General features: G+C 43.1%; 1 protein-coding gene across 5 annotated transcripts in view; it reads right to left on the bottom strand.

Annotated features, from left to right (window-relative positions):
• LOC133379167 (afadin- and alpha-actinin-binding protein-like) overlaps nucleotides 1-17,861 on the bottom strand; it is a 35,939-nt gene that overhangs the window by 5,269 nt on the left and 12,809 nt on the right. For all 5 annotated transcript variants that reach the window (XM_061613881.1, XM_061613878.1, XM_061613879.1 and 2 more), the window contains exons 2-10: nucleotides 12,714-12,787; nucleotides 11,320-11,492; nucleotides 10,674-10,889; nucleotides 7,714-7,824; nucleotides 6,725-6,860; nucleotides 6,360-6,435; nucleotides 4,550-4,700; nucleotides 4,380-4,464; nucleotides 2,764-2,912 (exon numbers count right to left, since the gene is read on the bottom strand). In XM_061613881.1, the coding sequence (XP_061469865.1) occupies nucleotides 2,764-2,912; nucleotides 4,380-4,464; nucleotides 4,550-4,700; nucleotides 6,360-6,435; nucleotides 6,725-6,860; nucleotides 7,714-7,824; nucleotides 10,674-10,889; nucleotides 11,320-11,492; nucleotides 12,714-12,762 (1,146 nt within the window). In that variant the 5' untranslated portion in view covers nucleotides 12,763-12,787. The remainder of the gene's footprint in view (nucleotides 1-2,763; nucleotides 2,913-4,379; nucleotides 4,465-4,549; nucleotides 4,701-6,359; nucleotides 6,436-6,724; nucleotides 6,861-7,713; nucleotides 7,825-10,673; nucleotides 10,890-11,319; nucleotides 11,493-12,713; nucleotides 12,788-17,861) is intronic.

The following is a 17,861-nucleotide window of genomic DNA, read 5'->3' as shown; positions in this document are numbered from 1 at the left end:
TCTTTCAGGCAGCCAGGGACCACCCCCTCTCGCAGAGAGGCATTAATCACCTCCCTGGCCCAGCCAGCTGTTCCGTCCCTGCTAGCTTTTATTAGCCAAGAAGGGCAAGGATCCAGCACAGAAGTGGTTGCACGAACCTGTCCAAGCACTGTCAGGCTGCACCAACTGAAACCCATCCAAGAAATCAGGACAAGGCTGTGCTCTGGATACCTCGCTTGATTCACCTGCTATAACACTGGAGTCTAAGTCCTGGCGGATGCTAAACATTTTATCCTGGAAGTAGAGGGAACCAAAAGGCCATCATATAAGGAATGAAACTTCACAAGAACTTGCTACTGCTGGAAGTTAGCATGCTTTAGGAGGAAGCTTGTTACTTTAAAGAAGCCCCCCCCCGCTCTTCCTCCTTGAAATTGTCTTGTCAGTTCCCCACTTCAGCCCAAGCAATCCCCCCAGTGCTCTGTCTGAAAATTCTCCTCCTTGCAATGCACATTTGGCACCTGCTTGGATCTGCATCTGCAAGATAATTAGAGATGTGATGCTGACCATATATGCTCTCAACCTTTGTCCATCCTGGCTGGACTGGTTGAGTAGGTAGTGGAAATGATATAAATTCCTCTATATGGGAAGCGGTGATCATGGAAAGTCTGAAAGAGGCAGTAGTGAAAGTTTGATTTTTAAAAACCCTCCCTTAACCCCACCATACTGGAGAATTTTCAGCCAGCCTCTAACCTGCTTTTCGGCAAGGTGCGTGAGCACATAGTGGCCTCTCAGCTCCAGGTTTTTATGAATGAAATGGATTATTCTGGATTGTCTCTAGTTATGGGACAGAAACAACCTTGGTTGTTCAGTTACCTGCCCTGAGAAGGAAAGAGAAGGAAAGTATATCCTTGTTGGTTCCACTGGACCTCTCATCCATTCTTGATGCCACTGACCACAGTTTCCTTCTAAATCAGCTTGCTGGGATGGGACTTGCTGCCCCTGTAATTCCAGTCCTTCCTGGGAGATGCTTCCAGAAGATGGTGATGGCCTTGGCCACTGACCTATGGGGGTCGTGCAACTGTTGTCCCCAAGCTATTTAATATCCAGTACTTTTTTTTGTTTGTAAAAAATTAGGTGCCGGTACTCATATATAATCCATAAACCTTGGCTTACAAAACTATGCTATGTATAAACGGTATGCTGGTACGCTTTGCTTCTCCCTTCATACAATTAGGTAAACAAACCATGAAGGGGATAGCTTTAACATTATACCTGAACCCAGGATTGTGGTTTGTTTCACCCTAACAAACCGTGGCTTAAGGCTGGCTAGCAGTTATGGTTTGCTAGGGTAGAACAAATCACAATCCTGGATTCAGGCACATCACTAAAATATCCTGTTTGTGGTCTGTTTATCTGCTTGCATCAAAGAGTGAAGTGGACATGCTCATGCAGCATGGAAAATAATGTTGTGAAAGCCAAGGGTTATGGCTTAGGAGTCCATGCTGCCACTGGCTTTCATTTTGCTTCCAGGAGCAGTTCAAACTGCTGGGCTTAACTTTATGGCCAGGCTACCTGAAGGGCTACCTTCTCCAGTGCAAACTGCCTGCCTATTGAGATCATCACCAGAGACCCTCCTGTGTGTCCCAAAGTCCCCAGAAATATACCTAGTTGGGACCGGGGACAGGGTGCTCTCATGGGCTGCACCCAGACTTGGAACTCCCTCCTGTGGGACATACTTGTCCTGCTCCCTCTCTCTGATGTAAGGTGGTCAAAACCTTCCTTTTATGGCTTTTGGGCCATAAATATTTCCTTTTTGAAGTGGTTTTAATTACTGTGGTTAAATTGTTTTTGATGGTTGAATGTATTTTCCCCATTTTTCCTCTGCTACTTTAGTGTTTTATTATGTTTTATTGGCTTTATTGTCATCAAACTTTTTTTAATTAGTTGTGTTTCAATTTATGATGAGCTGCAGGCTCATCAAGGAAAGAGGAGCGTAGAATGTTTCACATAAATCCACATTCATTAACCCAGTCTGACATCACCAAATTTCAGTTCCTAACACAGATTAGTGTCTTCACTTGAGTTTTAAATAGTGCATTAAAAGGGTGTGGAGAAAAAAACAGTAGCCACTGCCACCACCTACTCACCACCTTTAAAAACACTGGAGACTATGTTAGGATGGAAAGGATGCTGAGGGGCAACTAATCAGTTAAGGACTCAAGGGTAATGGCGGTCCAAAAGAATATGGTGGATTTTGATAAAAGCACTGCATAAAGGCAGGACACACAGTATTGTTGAGCAAGTGGGCCAGAAGAGGTGCATAAGTAGGGTAATCTGACTGCAAAGGTGCCTAGAGATTTTCCAGAGGGGTTTGATGGTAGTATGATAGATGCATTAAAAAGCTACCTGATTCCACTGCCTTGAACTGGAGCCAGGACTCTCCCCAATATAGGGGATGAGCCCATACTGGGCCACATATGTGTGAGTGGCAATTCTGCTCAAGCACACAAAGAATCTGAGAACCTCGGTTTTCAAGTTTCTAGACCTTATGGTTTCTAGAATAAGCTTTAAAATTGTGATAAGTTACTGGGTAAAACTTGTAATGGTCACCAAGTGGAGAGTGGGGTGCTTAAATGCCCTGAATTGCTCCTTGCTGCCCACTATACAGGGTAAGTGCGGAGTACAAACAACCTTATCTATGACTATTCAGAGTCTGATATGTCCCTTGCAGAGGCTAGGCAGGAGCACCCAGAGAAGGGCCAGCTGGTCAAAGCCTTCCTTTACCTGGAAACATTGCTGCTGCAGTGCAATCAGCACTCTGCTCTCCTCAATCTCCTCCTTTAGCTTCATTATTTCCTTGTCATGATCTGTTATGCTGATGACAGGGTTCTGCCTTCCTCCCTTGGATACGCAGGAATTAGCAAGATACACAGCTAAGGAGAGAAAGATACAGGAGGAATGTGACTGCATGGAGCCCAGCATTTCAGCACCATAAGGAAGCTGCTTCTGGGAGGCCCAGATTTCAGGATATTTCAACCAAGACTTCAAATGCACTAGCTTGCCAGGTTGATGCGAACATTTAAAAATCAAGATTCAAACTGCACTTAAAAAGTTTTCAGGATCAGTATGGTTTAGTGATGAAAGTTGGAAAGCCAGGCTTGGGGAGAGAAATGACCTACCAGGATTGTTGTAAGGACTGCAAAGTATCTTGCATATTTTTCAAGCTGAAAGCTGGATAAGGCATGCTTTTAATTGTAACCAAGATTTTAAAAGATAACTACACACACACACACACTTAGGTGGTAAGTAGCTTCAGGCAATCTGATATGTTAGGATGCAACAGGTGAAATTGCTCTAACATACCATGCCTTTGATTTATAAACATCACTGCTAAGTCATGCTGCATTCTAGTAATAACAATGCACCAAGTTTTGATATAAGCAGGTGCCCTTGTTGTCAGTAAACCTTCTTGAGTGGGAGGCATTATAGGAGGATTATGGCTCTAAGTTGCTTTTGAATTAGATCCAACCAGCATCAAAGCTCGATAAAACAAAAAATGTGAAGCACAAAAGGTTGTCTAGCTTCTTCTGAGCTCAAGACAGCTCATTGCTCTTAATTCAGCCACAAGGGGGCTTGCCCATACCAGCAATAAGTGAAAAAACAGGGAATAAGGCTACGTAACCAAGCTTTAGGTCTAGTATACATTCCATGCCATGTCAGGTTATTCCTGGACTGAACAAAGCCAACACAAGAAGCAAACGGGACCTGGAACAAAATGTTGCAATGTGGAGTGCTGCCATTCAGGATTCCAGCCACTGCATTCCATTCCCCCTCTCCCCCAGTTTTTCAATCTCGCCTTCCATGTTAGTCAGCATTTTATGACCACTTGAGCATGCTCAGTTCTCACTGGGCCATTTCTGAATTCTTCCCCTTCCTCCTCCATTACTTCTGCAGACCTTGGGGTCCCCCTAAACCACCTGATACTTCCCTCTTTTGCGTAGGTGCTACTGTCTTGGCTACATTAAGGCTACATTAAGGACTGCCACTCAGCCTGAAATAGAGGGAATGATGAGCACCCAGGGTCCATCTAGTCCCACATTCCATTTCCAGCAGCCCAGGCACTTCCAAGAATCTCACAAGGAAAGCATGGAAGCAAGGACTGTCCTCTGTTTGATCTCAGCATTTGGTATTCAGAGAGGTTACTGACTCTGTACACAGAGGTTCTACATAGTTGCCACACCTAACAGCTGTTGATAGAGAGCCATTTCCCATGAATGTGTACAAAGCCATTTAGGTTTGTGACCGTCACCATTGCATCTTATGGCCACAAATTTCCTATATACGAACATGATCTGGGAGCTGAAGTCAGTGCAAAGAAATTGCAGTCCCTAGAACTATACCTTGACCCCCAACGGTCTTGATGCTGTTCCTGAGGCTGCACCACTGTTCCTGGAAAGCCCTGTATGGACAGCTTAGCTCTGTGCCCTGGAGAAAAGAGCAGTAAAATGAACACCAAAGCAAATCAGAGAAGGTGAAGCAGCAGCAGCCAGAAGTCCTATAGGGTTCTTACCTGGGCACTGCCCCTGTCAGTGCCCAGCAGCTGCTCTATATCTTGGCCCACTTGGTTCAGCAGCTGCTTCAGGTGGGTGTTCTCCAAAGCCAGACCTTGCTCCCGCCGTTCCTGCTTGGCTAGCTGGGTGCGGTAGAGCTCTTCCTCCTTCCTATTAGGAAAAAGAACGAAGAATTGGGGGAAAATGGATAGCACCTGCCAATGCCTAAACCTTCTATCACTATACCCAGAAAATGGATGAGCTCCTAGGATTAAATACCACCCTCTGACCTTCATCAGCTAGTCACCATCTCTTGCTAGCTCAGCCTTGAATTTACTAACTCTCTTGATAGCCAAGAATTGCTTGAAGGTTAGCAAGCAGACTGGGGGAGGACCAGCCTGCTCAATTTCTGTGCTAGAAGAAGGGAAATATCCTTCCACATGACCAGCACGAAAATATAGTGGAGTGATCCATCCCTCCTCCACCAGTTTTCATGCGAAAGGTCAGTTTTGTTACTAGCCTAAGAGGCTATTAGCCTGTATTTCTATGTGGGTCATAGAGGAGATCGCTCTAAGAATTGTGGGCTTATTTACAAGGAAGTTCCCACATCACCATATCCTATTTTCCTCACTCAGACAATCCTTATCCTGTTTAGTATTCATCCATTGTACACTTCCTCAATAACTGCTAATCCAGGTATACTCAGGGCTATCTGTACACAGCAGTTCCGTGTGGTGACAGAACAGCAAAGGGTTCCCCTCCTTAGAAATCTCAGCTTTGATTTTTTTTTTTTTTTTTTAAAAGCAAGTTCCTAGAACTTATGACTGTGAAGACATGTTTGAAAACTTATGGGCAGTGTCTGCTAATATTATTATTAATAGTTGTTTCAGAAGAGATTTTGCTGAATAAAAAATTCCAGTGGTCACAGAGTAGATATTAGTATCCTGCAGAGCTCCTTGCAATTAACAGGACAAGAATGATACAAAAAAAGATAATTAATGCAAACTCACTTAATTTGCATGATTTAGACAGGTTGCAAAATTCAATTTGTTGTTGCAGAATTCTGTTTTCTTTTTAAGACTGACTACATAGAATCTTGAATATATCCTTTTTGTCATTTTCCTGTCTTTCAAAGTACCAGTCTACATGGAGGTTTAGATTAATCTATAGGCACAGAGGATCTTGAGCTTGCACTGCCCCCCCCCAAATCCCCACCGCTGCAGATCGGGAAGGTTGTAGGACTGGTGTGCATCATGCAGTCATGCTGCATGTGCAGGGATGCCACACATGAAAACTTGTTACTTCTTCTCCCAAGGGAAACTCTCTTTACTTCTGGTTGACTGCAAAAAGGCCAAAATGAATAGTATAGGAAGGTTCTGGGAAGGGCTCAGCAGCAGAGCCTATGCTTTGCATACAGAACGGGGGGGGGGGTTAACCTGGTGCACTCAAGGTGTTGCTGTACTACAACTCCCATAATCCCCTACCATTAGCCATGCTAGTTGAGGCTGATGGGAGTTGGAGTCCAAGAACAGCTAGAGGGTCACAGGCTCCCCACCCCTGAGATGCAGGTTCAATACCCAGCAACTCTAGGTAGAGATGGAATAGGGAAAGACTAAAACCCTGCAGAGCCACCACCAGTTCAATGCAGACCATACTGAGCTAGATGGACCAGTGGTTTCCCATTATACACAATAAGCAGCTTTCTATATTCCTATTAACTATGTTAACCATGCAATTTCTGTGTACAGCTAGTTATTTCACATTTCTTAAAGTCACCATGTCCAGTACTAGCTTCCTAAAGGATGGATGGAGTAAATGCCAAATACTTACCTGCCAAGAGATTTTCCAGTTTTCCAGGTTCCCCTCTTGCCATCAGCCCGGGGCAGGGCATTGAGGACTTCAATAGCTAGGAACAGCAAGATAAGCCTGAGTAGGAGGTTCAAAATGCAACTGTCTCTTCCCTTCCACATCCCCTACCCCTCCCAGGACAAAACGTCCCTTCCCCAAACCCAACAGCCAACACCACACACAAATGCTTGCATTTGAATTCAGATCATGCTGGAGTAAACAGCACATTAATATTTCCAGTTTCCATTATTCCAGTTGCAAAAGGAAATGTTGAACACAACAAAACATCTCCTTCCTAAAACGTGGACATTCCACCTTACTCCTCTACCCGCCAGCCATTCACTCACTTCCTCTCTTGTCCTTCTTGTCATTCACCAGCTGGCTCATCTTTTCTTTGAGTCGGATTAGTTCTTGCTCCTTTCTCTTCATTTCATGGATGTGCTGGCTCTTCTGATTTGCCAGAGCACTCAGGAGCTTGGTAATCTGTTGGATCAACATGAATTGACAGCAGCTAGTGTCCCACGACAACTCCCTTGGCCTGACCACTTTAAAGCTCAACATTCTTAAGAGTTGTATATCATTCTGGAAGCAATGTCAAAGACCACCTGGGTCTTTTCCATCCAACATATCACACCTGCTCAAATTTTCTTTCTTTTAGTCTGTCCACCCTCTCTTCCCCATACACACATACACACAAAGAGGAGTTACCCAGCTGCCACACCAGCAGCCCACTAAAGGTGGGAGTACTGGCACTGATTAAGTTTCTGCTTTATCATCATCAGCCACAAGCCCACTGGGTGGAAAGAAGAGATAGCAAGGAAGGAAGTAAATAGAAGAGGAGATGAAAAAATTTAAGGCTATAGGCTCCATACAGTTCCCTTATTGTTTTTGTTAATCAATAAAAGGCATGAAGAGAGAAAAACAGTCGCTTACAGAATTGCTAGAATGCTACATGTCATCCTTCCCCAACTTGGGTGTCCTCCAGATGCTTTGGACTACAACTCCTATCAGACCCAGCCAGCATAGCTATTTGTCAGGGATGATGGGAGCTGTAGTCCAAAACCTCTGGAGGGCACCCTTTGGGGAGGCTGCCACATGTTAAATACTGGAAACTATGTCAACAAATAACAAATGTTTAATCAAAACTGTGGAATTAGTGAGTGATGTCAAAAGTAAACAAGCCATCTTCCCAGTAAAGGGAGGAAGACAATGACTTCCTCAAACATGGCATGCATACCTACTTGGATTTTTGTAAGAGAATTGCATATAAATCGAACCAGGAGAAATGCATTTTATGTTGTGGCTAGGTTCAGTCATTTCCCCCTTATCCACTCACCTCATCCTTTTCTCCTTTCAGCATACTATTCAGCTGCTTGTTCTTGCTTTGAAGTTGCTGCTCCTTGCTCTGCACAGCTGCAATTTCCCGTTCACAAGCTTCTACCTGGTTCTGAAGTTTCGGAGGGGGAGGGGGTTATAAGCAGGAAGAATTTAGGCAGGATATTATGCTCTCCCCCCTGCAAGATGATAAAGCGCCCCACTAATAATATTGCAAAACAGGACAGGTGGATGACAAGTGAATGACATGGGTTATTTGTCTGTAAGGCAGTATGCCAATACATACAGACCCATTTCACACCATGCTAAACCAAAACATGTCTTAATGAGAATGAGCAGGTTCCCAGTTGCTTTGCTCCTCCTGCTGTAGGCTAAGTCATGGTTTGACTTTGTGTTATATCATAACCCAGGCTCATGGTTTGTCTCACTCCAGAAAAACCACTGGAACAAATCTTATCTGGTTGCAGCCAGGTAAATTAACAGTTCTCTAGAGGCCCACAGCTGATTTATGCTGAATATTAGTTCCTATCACTTCCTAATTGAGCCTGCTACTTGACAAGGCAATCCAGGCATTTCCTCTTCAGTAGAACATATTGTAGGTATCCAAATCTGGCCTTTTAAGCTAGTGCAATGACCCACAAGGTGATCTTCTCACAGGTAAACAGAACTTTAACTTGAGCAACTGGCTGCAACCCTCTTCACCAGGAGCATGCTCACAAGTCATTCCACTACTTTACACAGTAGGCTCACAACCTCTGTATACTCTGGTGGGTTGATGGGGGGGACAGCACAGAGCATCATAGAAACATACTACACCTCCCCTTCTCCCATAAAGAAGTGTACAACACAGCACTGGTACAGACACAGCCTAAGGGGTTTCACAGAGCTCCCGAACATCTCCCCCTGACAACACTTGAGGACCAAGAAGGATATATGATCACCTGACAGATAATGCTGTATTTGTCGGCACATAGCTTTGTCATCTTTTGCTGCTGTTTTGAGTAAATGGAGTTTAATTGAGAACCCTGAGATAACACATTAGTATACTGCCCAATCCAGACAGCTGCTGCTTCAGTAAATTATTAAAGCATTTCATGCTGTACAAAAACTGTCCTTGACTAGGGACACTTTGATAGAGCTTTCTCACAAATTTGTTAGTTGCCATTTCACAGAAAAAAAAATATTTTGAACTATTAATTATTCAATGCAGCAGTTTTTTCCTTAGCAACAGTGATCTTTGCTGCATTTTCCAAGTTTCCTTTGAGCTCATGGGGAACCCACAAAAGTCCCAAAAGACTTTAGGTATATTGTACAATGCTTTAGAATATTTGATCCCAGTAATCCTTACAACAAACCTGAAAGGCAGGACAGTATTATTCCACATTGCAGATCAGTTGGTATAAACGAAGTTTCATGATCAAACAATTTCCTTGATACTTTAGCATAATTTTATTTGGATGCAATTTCATTGTCTATCTAAATAAGCCAGCCGTTTCCTTAATGAATTGCCAGCTTTTAAGAATGAATGATACTTTTTTTGAACACCTTACAGCTATAACATGTCATTTTATAGAAGATTTTTACAACAGAGCTCCAAACCCTCACAACAAGTTGAGGACTCTCAGAAATACATACCCAATACATAACCTTCTCCCCTTCCCCCAAATTCAGGAATCCTCCAACAAATTGCACCAGAAACTTCATATATCCCATCTCCATAGAACTAAATGTGCTACGGATGGACTCCAAGCAGGGAAGGAAATCACGGGCAATGGAACAGGGGGAGAAAAGAAGGAAGAATCTCTTTCAAAAGAAAGGAGAAGCTGATGATGAGGGCACATTGACCCATGTATATTTATAATGTACAAGCTGATTTTGGTAATCATCCCGAGATTTAAGAGTTATGAACTGAAAGAGACATTGGCAGGACTGTGAGAAGTGTGGCAGAATTTTTCAGGCTGGCTGTGCTCACTAGTCAGATCTGTGGAAGGAGGAACACAGGTCAGCTTAACAAAAAGATTCTTGAAGAAATGAAGAGACAGCCCTATTACAAGGTACAGCAAAGCAGTGGATTTCACTTCTGAGTACCATTAAAGAGGCAGCAGAGTGGGAAGCAGACAAATCTGATCTATGGGGCATAATGCACCAGGATGCCCTACTGTTGGTTTCAGCAGGATTTGTGCAGGAGAGATTCCTGGTGGATTGTGTCTGAAGCCACTGGGTGGTGCCACTTATTTATTTATTTATTTATTTAATTATTTTATTTATTATTTGATTTATATTCCTCCCAGCAGGAGCTCAGGGTGGCAAACAAAAGCACTTAAAACACTTTAAAACATCATAAAAACACACTTTAAAATACATTAAAACAAAACAACTTTAGAAATATATTTTTAAAAAGCTTTGAAGACTTAAAAAAAGGTTAAAAATATTGTTTAAAAAAAGGTTTAAAAGCATATTAAAAAGCCATTCCAACCCAGAAGCAGACTGGCGTAAGGTCTCAACTTAAAAGTATTGTTGAAAGAGGAAGGTCTTCAATAGGCACCGAAAAGATAACAGAGATGGCGCCTGTCTAATATTTAAGGGTAGGGAATTCCACAGGCTAGGTGCCACAACACTAAAGGTCCGTTTCCTATGTTGTGCAGAATGGACCTCCTGATAAGATGGTATCTGCAGGAGGCCCTCACCTGCAACGCACAGTGATCAACTGGATATATAAGGGATAAGACGGTCTTTCAGGTGTCCTGGTCCCAAGTATAGGGCTTTGTACACCAAAACTATAACCTTGAACTTGGCCTGGTAGCAAATGGGCAGCCAGTGCAATTCTTTGGATTCATTTGGATTTTTATTTTATTTTTTGTCTTAGACACCAACATGTCATGGGTAAACACTGCAGAGACTGGACATCAAATGCACGAGATGCACTGTGAGATGAGCAATGTAAAGCCTGGGAGCTCTAACCTTGAGTTTACCATGTCGTGTCCTCAGGTAATCCAGTTCTCCAGTCTGTCGCATTTCCTCTGCCTCCATGTCACCCAGTTTGGAGGACACTCCCTGGTAGAGATTCAGCAGTCTGCAAGCACTGTTAACTAATGCCAGGAGGTCAAAGCCACGCTCAGTACCATCTCCAGAACCATCATCCTTATATAGGGCAGGGATCCCCAGTGCCACCAGTTCCTAGGCACAGAAGGTAGTTGAAACGCAGAAAAGTTACTAAAGGACATCAATTACTTTGGCTCCATTTACTTTCCTCTAGTTACTGTCCATCTTACCATCAGGTACCCATTTTCCCTGCCTGCTCCTTGGTCAGCTTGCTTCTATATCTTCTTGACCACTCCCTTTAGAAGCGCCTACCACCACACCAGAGGTGTACCCTTCTGTGATCTCTTACCGGGAGACTGATAGATCCAAACTCATCATATAGCTCAGATTCAGTGCAAATTTAGAAGCATCCTTAAAATTATCCCATGCCAATTGCTATTCATGCAGCTTGACAGTACTGACTGAACAGCAGCCAACAGCTGGAGAAGTAGACACCTTCATTGTAAAAGGCTCAGTCCTTAGTCATACACAGCAGCCTTCCTGCCCCACCCTGCTCTTTGCTCACCTTGTTAAGATAGGCGATGCAATGATCTATACTGTCATTCCAGCAGAAGATATCTCCTAGGTCACCAGGCCCTCCCAATAGCTCCACAGAGTCAGTGAAGTGGGCTGGGCTGCACCCATCAGCTGAAAACAGGCCCACCTCAGAAGCATAGTCAGCTATGAAGCACTGTGTGTCTACAAGGAAGAGGGAAGAGTAAAATGCAAGAAGTTGCAATGTCAAGACACAGGTAAGCTCTGAAAGAGGAACCAAGGGATTAAGAGTCGGAACTACAGGAAGGGTACATGGTAGTGTGTTGGCCTTTTGCAAATCCAAGGAAACAGAAAAGTATCTAAAAACTTAAGTCTCAGTGAATGCCAAGCTAGTGTTTTTACACATGTTCGTGCACACACTGCTTATTGCCCCCCTATTTGTGCACTCCCAAAAACATAGGTGCAATGTCAAGCTTGAATGTGAACCAGCCACACAGAGGGAAACCGCCATTTCAGTGACTGCAGGTGTGAACCCAAGTACACATTCATATGGTGAAAGCAAATGCAGCTTCTTTATAGGAACTGACTGCAGGGCAGAGGCCTGAAGAGCCCCAGCTCTGCAGGAAGAGAGGTCCAGTGGTCAGGAGTCCTGGTCCACATTAAGGAGCCAGTCCTAGAAAGGCAGTTCAAGCTCCCCAGGCTACAGCACAGACCACAGAGCCTCACTTCCCTGACAGCAGCAGTGTAGTGGCAAATTCAGAAGTACAGGGTCCCTTCATGATATTCACACCACACCCCTTCACATACACCCCCCTTTTCCTTTTCCCCTTGTCTTCCTTGCTCTCCCTGTTGTAGTGGACTCCTGAGACAACATCCCTAGGAGGCAATCATCATGAAAGGTGAGGCTGTGTGTTAGCTACTGAAAACAGTCCTCTCAGTGGTTGGCTCACCACCTTTCCTGCTGATTGACTCCAATCAGCAGGAAAGGACAAGGACTCTTCTCAGTGGCTAACATACTCCCTTTTCATGCTGATTGACCTGGCTGGGTCCCCAAAAATTAACAGGGCTACAACACAGACACCTCGTGACCCCAGATAACTACACCACTGCTTGTCTGGGAAGAAGGGACTGACAACCATGCAGCAAGCAATCAAAGTGCTGGCACAGTGTACTGGTAAGACTGAAGCTGAGGAGAGACCTTGGGATATGCACTCTTTCTGAGCCTAACCTGCCTTACAGGGTTGTTGTAAGGATAAAAATGTGTCTGCATGGGAGAATTATGTACATTGCTGCCTAGATCCTCTTGGAGGGAAGGTGGGGTAAAAATGTAATAAATAAATCAAATAAGCACATCCTGGTAAAGTGAAGAACTCTGACAAACATTTCTAGCTAAAGTGCTTTACCAAACAGTAATTGCAGAGTTACCTGTGAACACCTGTTCTCCTGGGGTGGTTGGAGGAATCAAGGGTTCCATTTTCTACTTGAGATTCACTAGAAACCTAAAAGAATAGGAAGAAACTACAAATGTTGACAGCCCCCTGCAAGGTCCACAAAAGCAGCAGGGAAACAGGCATCTGATCTCTTCTATACCCAATCATTCAAAACCCATCTGGCTCTATTGCAAGAACTCCCACATATCCTTCTATTTTAATAGACACTTGCAGTTGCTACTGGGTACTAATTAGTTATTAACTTCCACCCTGTACACATCCAGATGGGCCAAGGTGGCTAGCACAAGACTGTCTGGGAAATAGGATCTCTCCACATAACTATTATGCACTGAATTTCTGGAGAGCTTTAGAATTTAAGCTTTCAATGCCACACTTCTGTTCTGACGTTTGTTTTCTGGGATTCAGGGAAATGTGTATTTTGAAGATAATTTTTTGGATTTTTTCCCCCACTGCTTTCTGTCACATTGCCTGGGGAAAGCTCACTCAGTCATTATCATAACTGCCACATGCACTCCCAAAACAAGTCATCCCAAATGGGATTCTTTTTACTAGCTAAATTGCCAGGCTGGAGAAAGTCAGCAGGGCGGGAAGGGGAGAAAAGAGATGAGTGTGAATGGTGGTCTCCACCCACGTTTGGCTTTGGCCCCACCCACCATTATCATGCAGCCCCCCAACTTCACAAGAGTTCCCCTATGCTACCCTGAAACGTGTGGCTGCCTTAGCGTAACCTTTTCTCCATCAAATATCAGAAGATTCAGAGACTTATTACATATCTCTCACACCAGTGGCTTCCATTCATCCTGTGCCCACTCCATTGCCATACTACCGTTGCAAACTTTGACTTAAGGCAGCTTTCACTAACTTGGTGCCCTGCAGATGTTTTGGACTATACAACTCCCATCTGCCCCAGTTAACACTGCTAGCTTGTCCACATTTGAGCATTATTTAGCTGTTAATCCACCTCCCCCCCCCATTTGAATTAGACCAGAGTAGTCCACACCAGGTATTTGAAGATGTATATGAAGAGCAACTTCACTCTCTTATTCATACCAGAAGGCGTTCCCTTTTGTAATTGTCCCCACTTTCTAATTTGTTGATTCCATTATGCCAACTAAGTACCAGCAGGGCATGTGTGCAGACAGCTGCATGCGTACTTTGTTTTTCTTTTAATTTTACCCACCCAAGCTAGGGATAATTAAGAAAGGTATGGAAAATAAAACAGCTGATATCATAATGCCGTTGTATAAATCTATGGTGCGGCCGCATTTGGAATACTGTGTACAGTTCTGGTCGCCTCATCTCAAAAAGGATATTCTAGAGTTGGAAAAGGTTCAGAAGAGGGCAACCAGAATGATCAAGGGGATGGAGCGACTCTCTTATGAGGAAAGGTTGCAGCATTTGGGGCTTTTTAGTTTAGAGAAAAGGCGGGTCAGAGGAGTCATGATAAAAATGTATAAAATTATGCATGGCATTGAGAAAGTAGATAGAGAAAAGTTCTTCTCCTTCTCTCATAATACTAGAACTCGTGGACATTCAAAGAAGCTGAATGTTGGAAGATTCAGGACAGACAAAAGCAAGCACTTCTTTACTCAGCGCATAGTTAAACTATGGAATTTGCTCCCACAAGATGCAGTAATGGCCACCAGCTTGGATGGCTTTAAAAGAAGATTAGACAAATTCATGGAGGACAGGGCTATCAATGGCTACTATCTGTGATGGCTGTGCTCTGCCACCCTAGTCAGAGGCAGCATGCTCTGAAAACCAGTTGCCGGAAGCCTCAGGAGGGGAGAGTGTTCTTGCACTCGGGTCCTGCTTGCGGGCTTCCCCCAGGCACCTGGTTGGCCACTGTGAGAACAGGATGCTGGACTGGATGGGCCACTGGCCTGATTCAGCAGGCTCTTCTTATGTTCTTAAGAAGTGCACAAAAGTGCATAGTCAGGCAATTGTAAATTTGCTAGTGCTTCTTTCTGATTTTGTGCAAATTGGAGAGATCAAAAGAAAAAAGGAGCCTGCTGGAAATGGTCACGAGCGCTGCGAGAAAAGAAATGAAAGCATGGAGGAAGTGGTGGGCGTGGAAAGGAGAGCAGCAGAAAGTGATGATTGATCCACCCATCCAAAAAACATGGAAACAAATTGTCTGTAATCCCGAGTGGAGCAACTTAGAACCTGATTTCCCCCAACTTATCGAACTATGCCTATCACATAAACCCGAATTTCCAGGGAAAAGTATAGAGTTGTTTGAAGGTAATGTCATGTGGACTACGCAAATTAAATGAAAATGCAAACAGCTGCAAACACACAGTAAACTCTGGTGTAGGCAAGCCCAATATCTAAAACATCTGCAAAGCACTGGATTGGTGAAGGCTGATTTAAGGAATGCTGTCTCTTCTTTCCTTGGGACAGGAGGCAAAACGAATGCAGAATGTGACTGTAGAGCTGTGGCAGAAATTAGAATATAATCAATTCTAGTAATAACCCTATTTTTACATGTGAAACGTGTAGTCTCTACTGCAGCCTTTCCCAACCAGTGTGCCTCCAGATGTTGTTGGACCACAACTCCCAACAGCCTCGGCCAGCATTGCCAATGGTCAGGAAGATGGGAGTTGTGGTCCAACAACATCTGGAGGCATACTGGTTGGGAAAGGCTGCTCTACTAACTGGATGATCTAGACACCAGACATCCAGAAAATCATACTTAAGGAAGAGATCTTTTAGCTTCTCACCTGATGTAAAGGATATCCTTGCTTTTTTCCGTTTTGTCTATATTTGGATTAGCAACTAAATTCAAATCCTCCCCTAGTATTACTGAGCCTTCCTTAAAGCCATCAAGTGTCTCGAGAGTTTGTGACAAAAAACCAATTTGATTAGTGTTTGGAACGTAAGCTGTTCCCAAGGTTAGAGCAAAGCCCACCACATTTCAAATCAGTTGATTTTTCTCTTATCCGCTTTTTTCACTGTCCAACTTTCACATCCATACGATCGGAAATACCATGGTCTGAATGATCCTGACTTTAGTGTCCAGTGATACATCTTTGCATTTGAGGACCTTTTCTAGTTCTCTCACAGCTGCCCTCCCCAGTCCTAGCCTTCTTCTGATTTCTTGACTATTGTCTCCATTTTGGTTAATCACTGTGCCAAGGAACTGATAATCCTTGACAAGTTCAATGTCTTCATTGTCAACTTTAAAATTACATAAATCTTCTGTTGTCATTACTTTAGTCTTTTTGACGTTCAGCTGTAGTCCTGCTTTTCTGCTTTCCTCTTTAACTTTCATCAGCATTCGTTTCAAATCATTACTGGTTTCTGCTAGTAGTATGGTATCATCTGCGTCTCTTAAATTATTTATATTTCTTCCTCCAATTTTCACACCTCCTTCATCTTGGTCCAATCCTGCTTTCCGTATGATATGTTCTGCGTATAGATTAAAAAATAGGGTGATAAAATACACCCCAGTCCCACACCCTTTCCGAATAAGAACCAGTCAGTTTCTCCATGTTCTGTCCTTACAGTAGCCTCTTGTGCAGAGTATAGGTTACGCATCAGGACAATAAGATGCTGTGGCACCCACATTTCTTTTAAAGCATTCCATAGTTTTTCATGATCTACACAGTCAAAGGCTTTGCTGTAATCTATAAAGCACAGGGTGATTTTCTTCTGAAATTCCTTGGTCCTTTCCATTATCCAACGTATGTTTGCGATGTGATCTCTGGTGCCTCTTCCCTTTCTGGCATTTTTCGCTCCAAATATGGTAAAAGCCTTTGTTGTAGAATCTTGAGCATTACTTGCATGGCAATAGTTCGATAATTACTGCATTCCCTGGGATCCCCTTCCAGTCTGTGTGCCATTGTTTAGTTTTCCATATTTCTTGACAGATTTTAGTCAAAATTTGGACAGATTCAGTCTCAGTAACTTGTAGAAACTCTATTGGTATGCCATCTATTCCTGGTGATTTGTTTCTTCCAAGTATTTTAAGAGCAGCTTTCACCTAAAATTTCTGGTTCTTCATCATACGGTTCCTCCGTGAATGAATCTGTCATCAGGGCATCTCTTTTATAGAGTTCTTCAGTGTATTGCTTCCAACTTCCTTTCATTTCATCTCGGTCAGTCAGTGTGTGTTCCCCTGTTGATTATTCAACATCCCTACTCTTGGTTTAAATTTCCCTGTCATTTCTCTAATCTTCTGGAATAGGGCTCTTCTTTTTGTTGTCCTCTTCTATTTCTATACAGTAGCTATTGTAATATTTCTCTTTGTCCCTACGTACAAGTCGCTGTATTGTTGCATTTAGGGTTCTGACTGTGTTTCTGTCTCCTTTTGCTTTTGCTTTCCTTCTCTCTTTAACCATTTTAAGAGTTTCTTCAGTCATCCATTAAGGTCTTTCTCTCTTTTTAACTAGAGATATTGTCTTTTTACATTCTTCCTTGATAATGTCTCTGACTTCATTTCATAGTTCTTCTGGTTCTCTGTCAACTAAGTTTAAAGCCTCAAACCTGTTACTTATTTGATCTTTATATGCTTCTGGGATGTTATTTAAATTGTATTTTGGCATTATGATTGCTTTGTTGTTCTTCTTTAGCTTTACTCTGATTTTCGATACAACCAGTTCATGATCTGTACCACAGTCTGCTCCTGGTCTTGTTTTTACAGAAAGTAAGGAACTTCTCCATCTTCTGCTACCAATTATATAATCAATTTGATTCCTATATTGACCATTTGGTGATGTCCATGTGTACAGTCGTCTTTTCGGTTGCTCAAAAAAAGTGTTTGCAAGAAACAAATTATTGGCTTCACAGAATTCAGTAAGTCTTTCTCCTGCTTCATTTCTGCCTCCTAAGCCCCATTTCCCCACAATTCCTAATTCTTCTCTGTTCCCTACTTTTGCATTCCAATCCCCCATGATTATCAGCACATCTTGTTTTGGTGTGTGATCAATTTCTTCTTGTACTTCTGCGTAAAATCTCTCCAATTCCTCTTCTTCTGCGTTTGCCATCGGAGCATAGACTTGGATGATGGTTATGTTGATAGGTTTCCCATTTAATCTCATTGATATAACTCGCTCAGACCTTGCGTTGTAGCTCCTAATTGCTTTTGCTACATCCCTTCTCACTATTAAAGCAACCCCAT

This window comes from Rhineura floridana, chromosome 3 (genome assembly GCF_030035675.1).
Source record: "Rhineura floridana isolate rRhiFlo1 chromosome 3, rRhiFlo1.hap2, whole genome shotgun sequence".
Lineage (NCBI taxonomy): Eukaryota > Metazoa > Chordata > Lepidosauria > Squamata > Rhineuridae > Rhineura > Rhineura floridana.
Note: the sequence above shows the minus strand (reverse complement) of the source record. Positions and strands in the feature narration are given on the sequence as shown.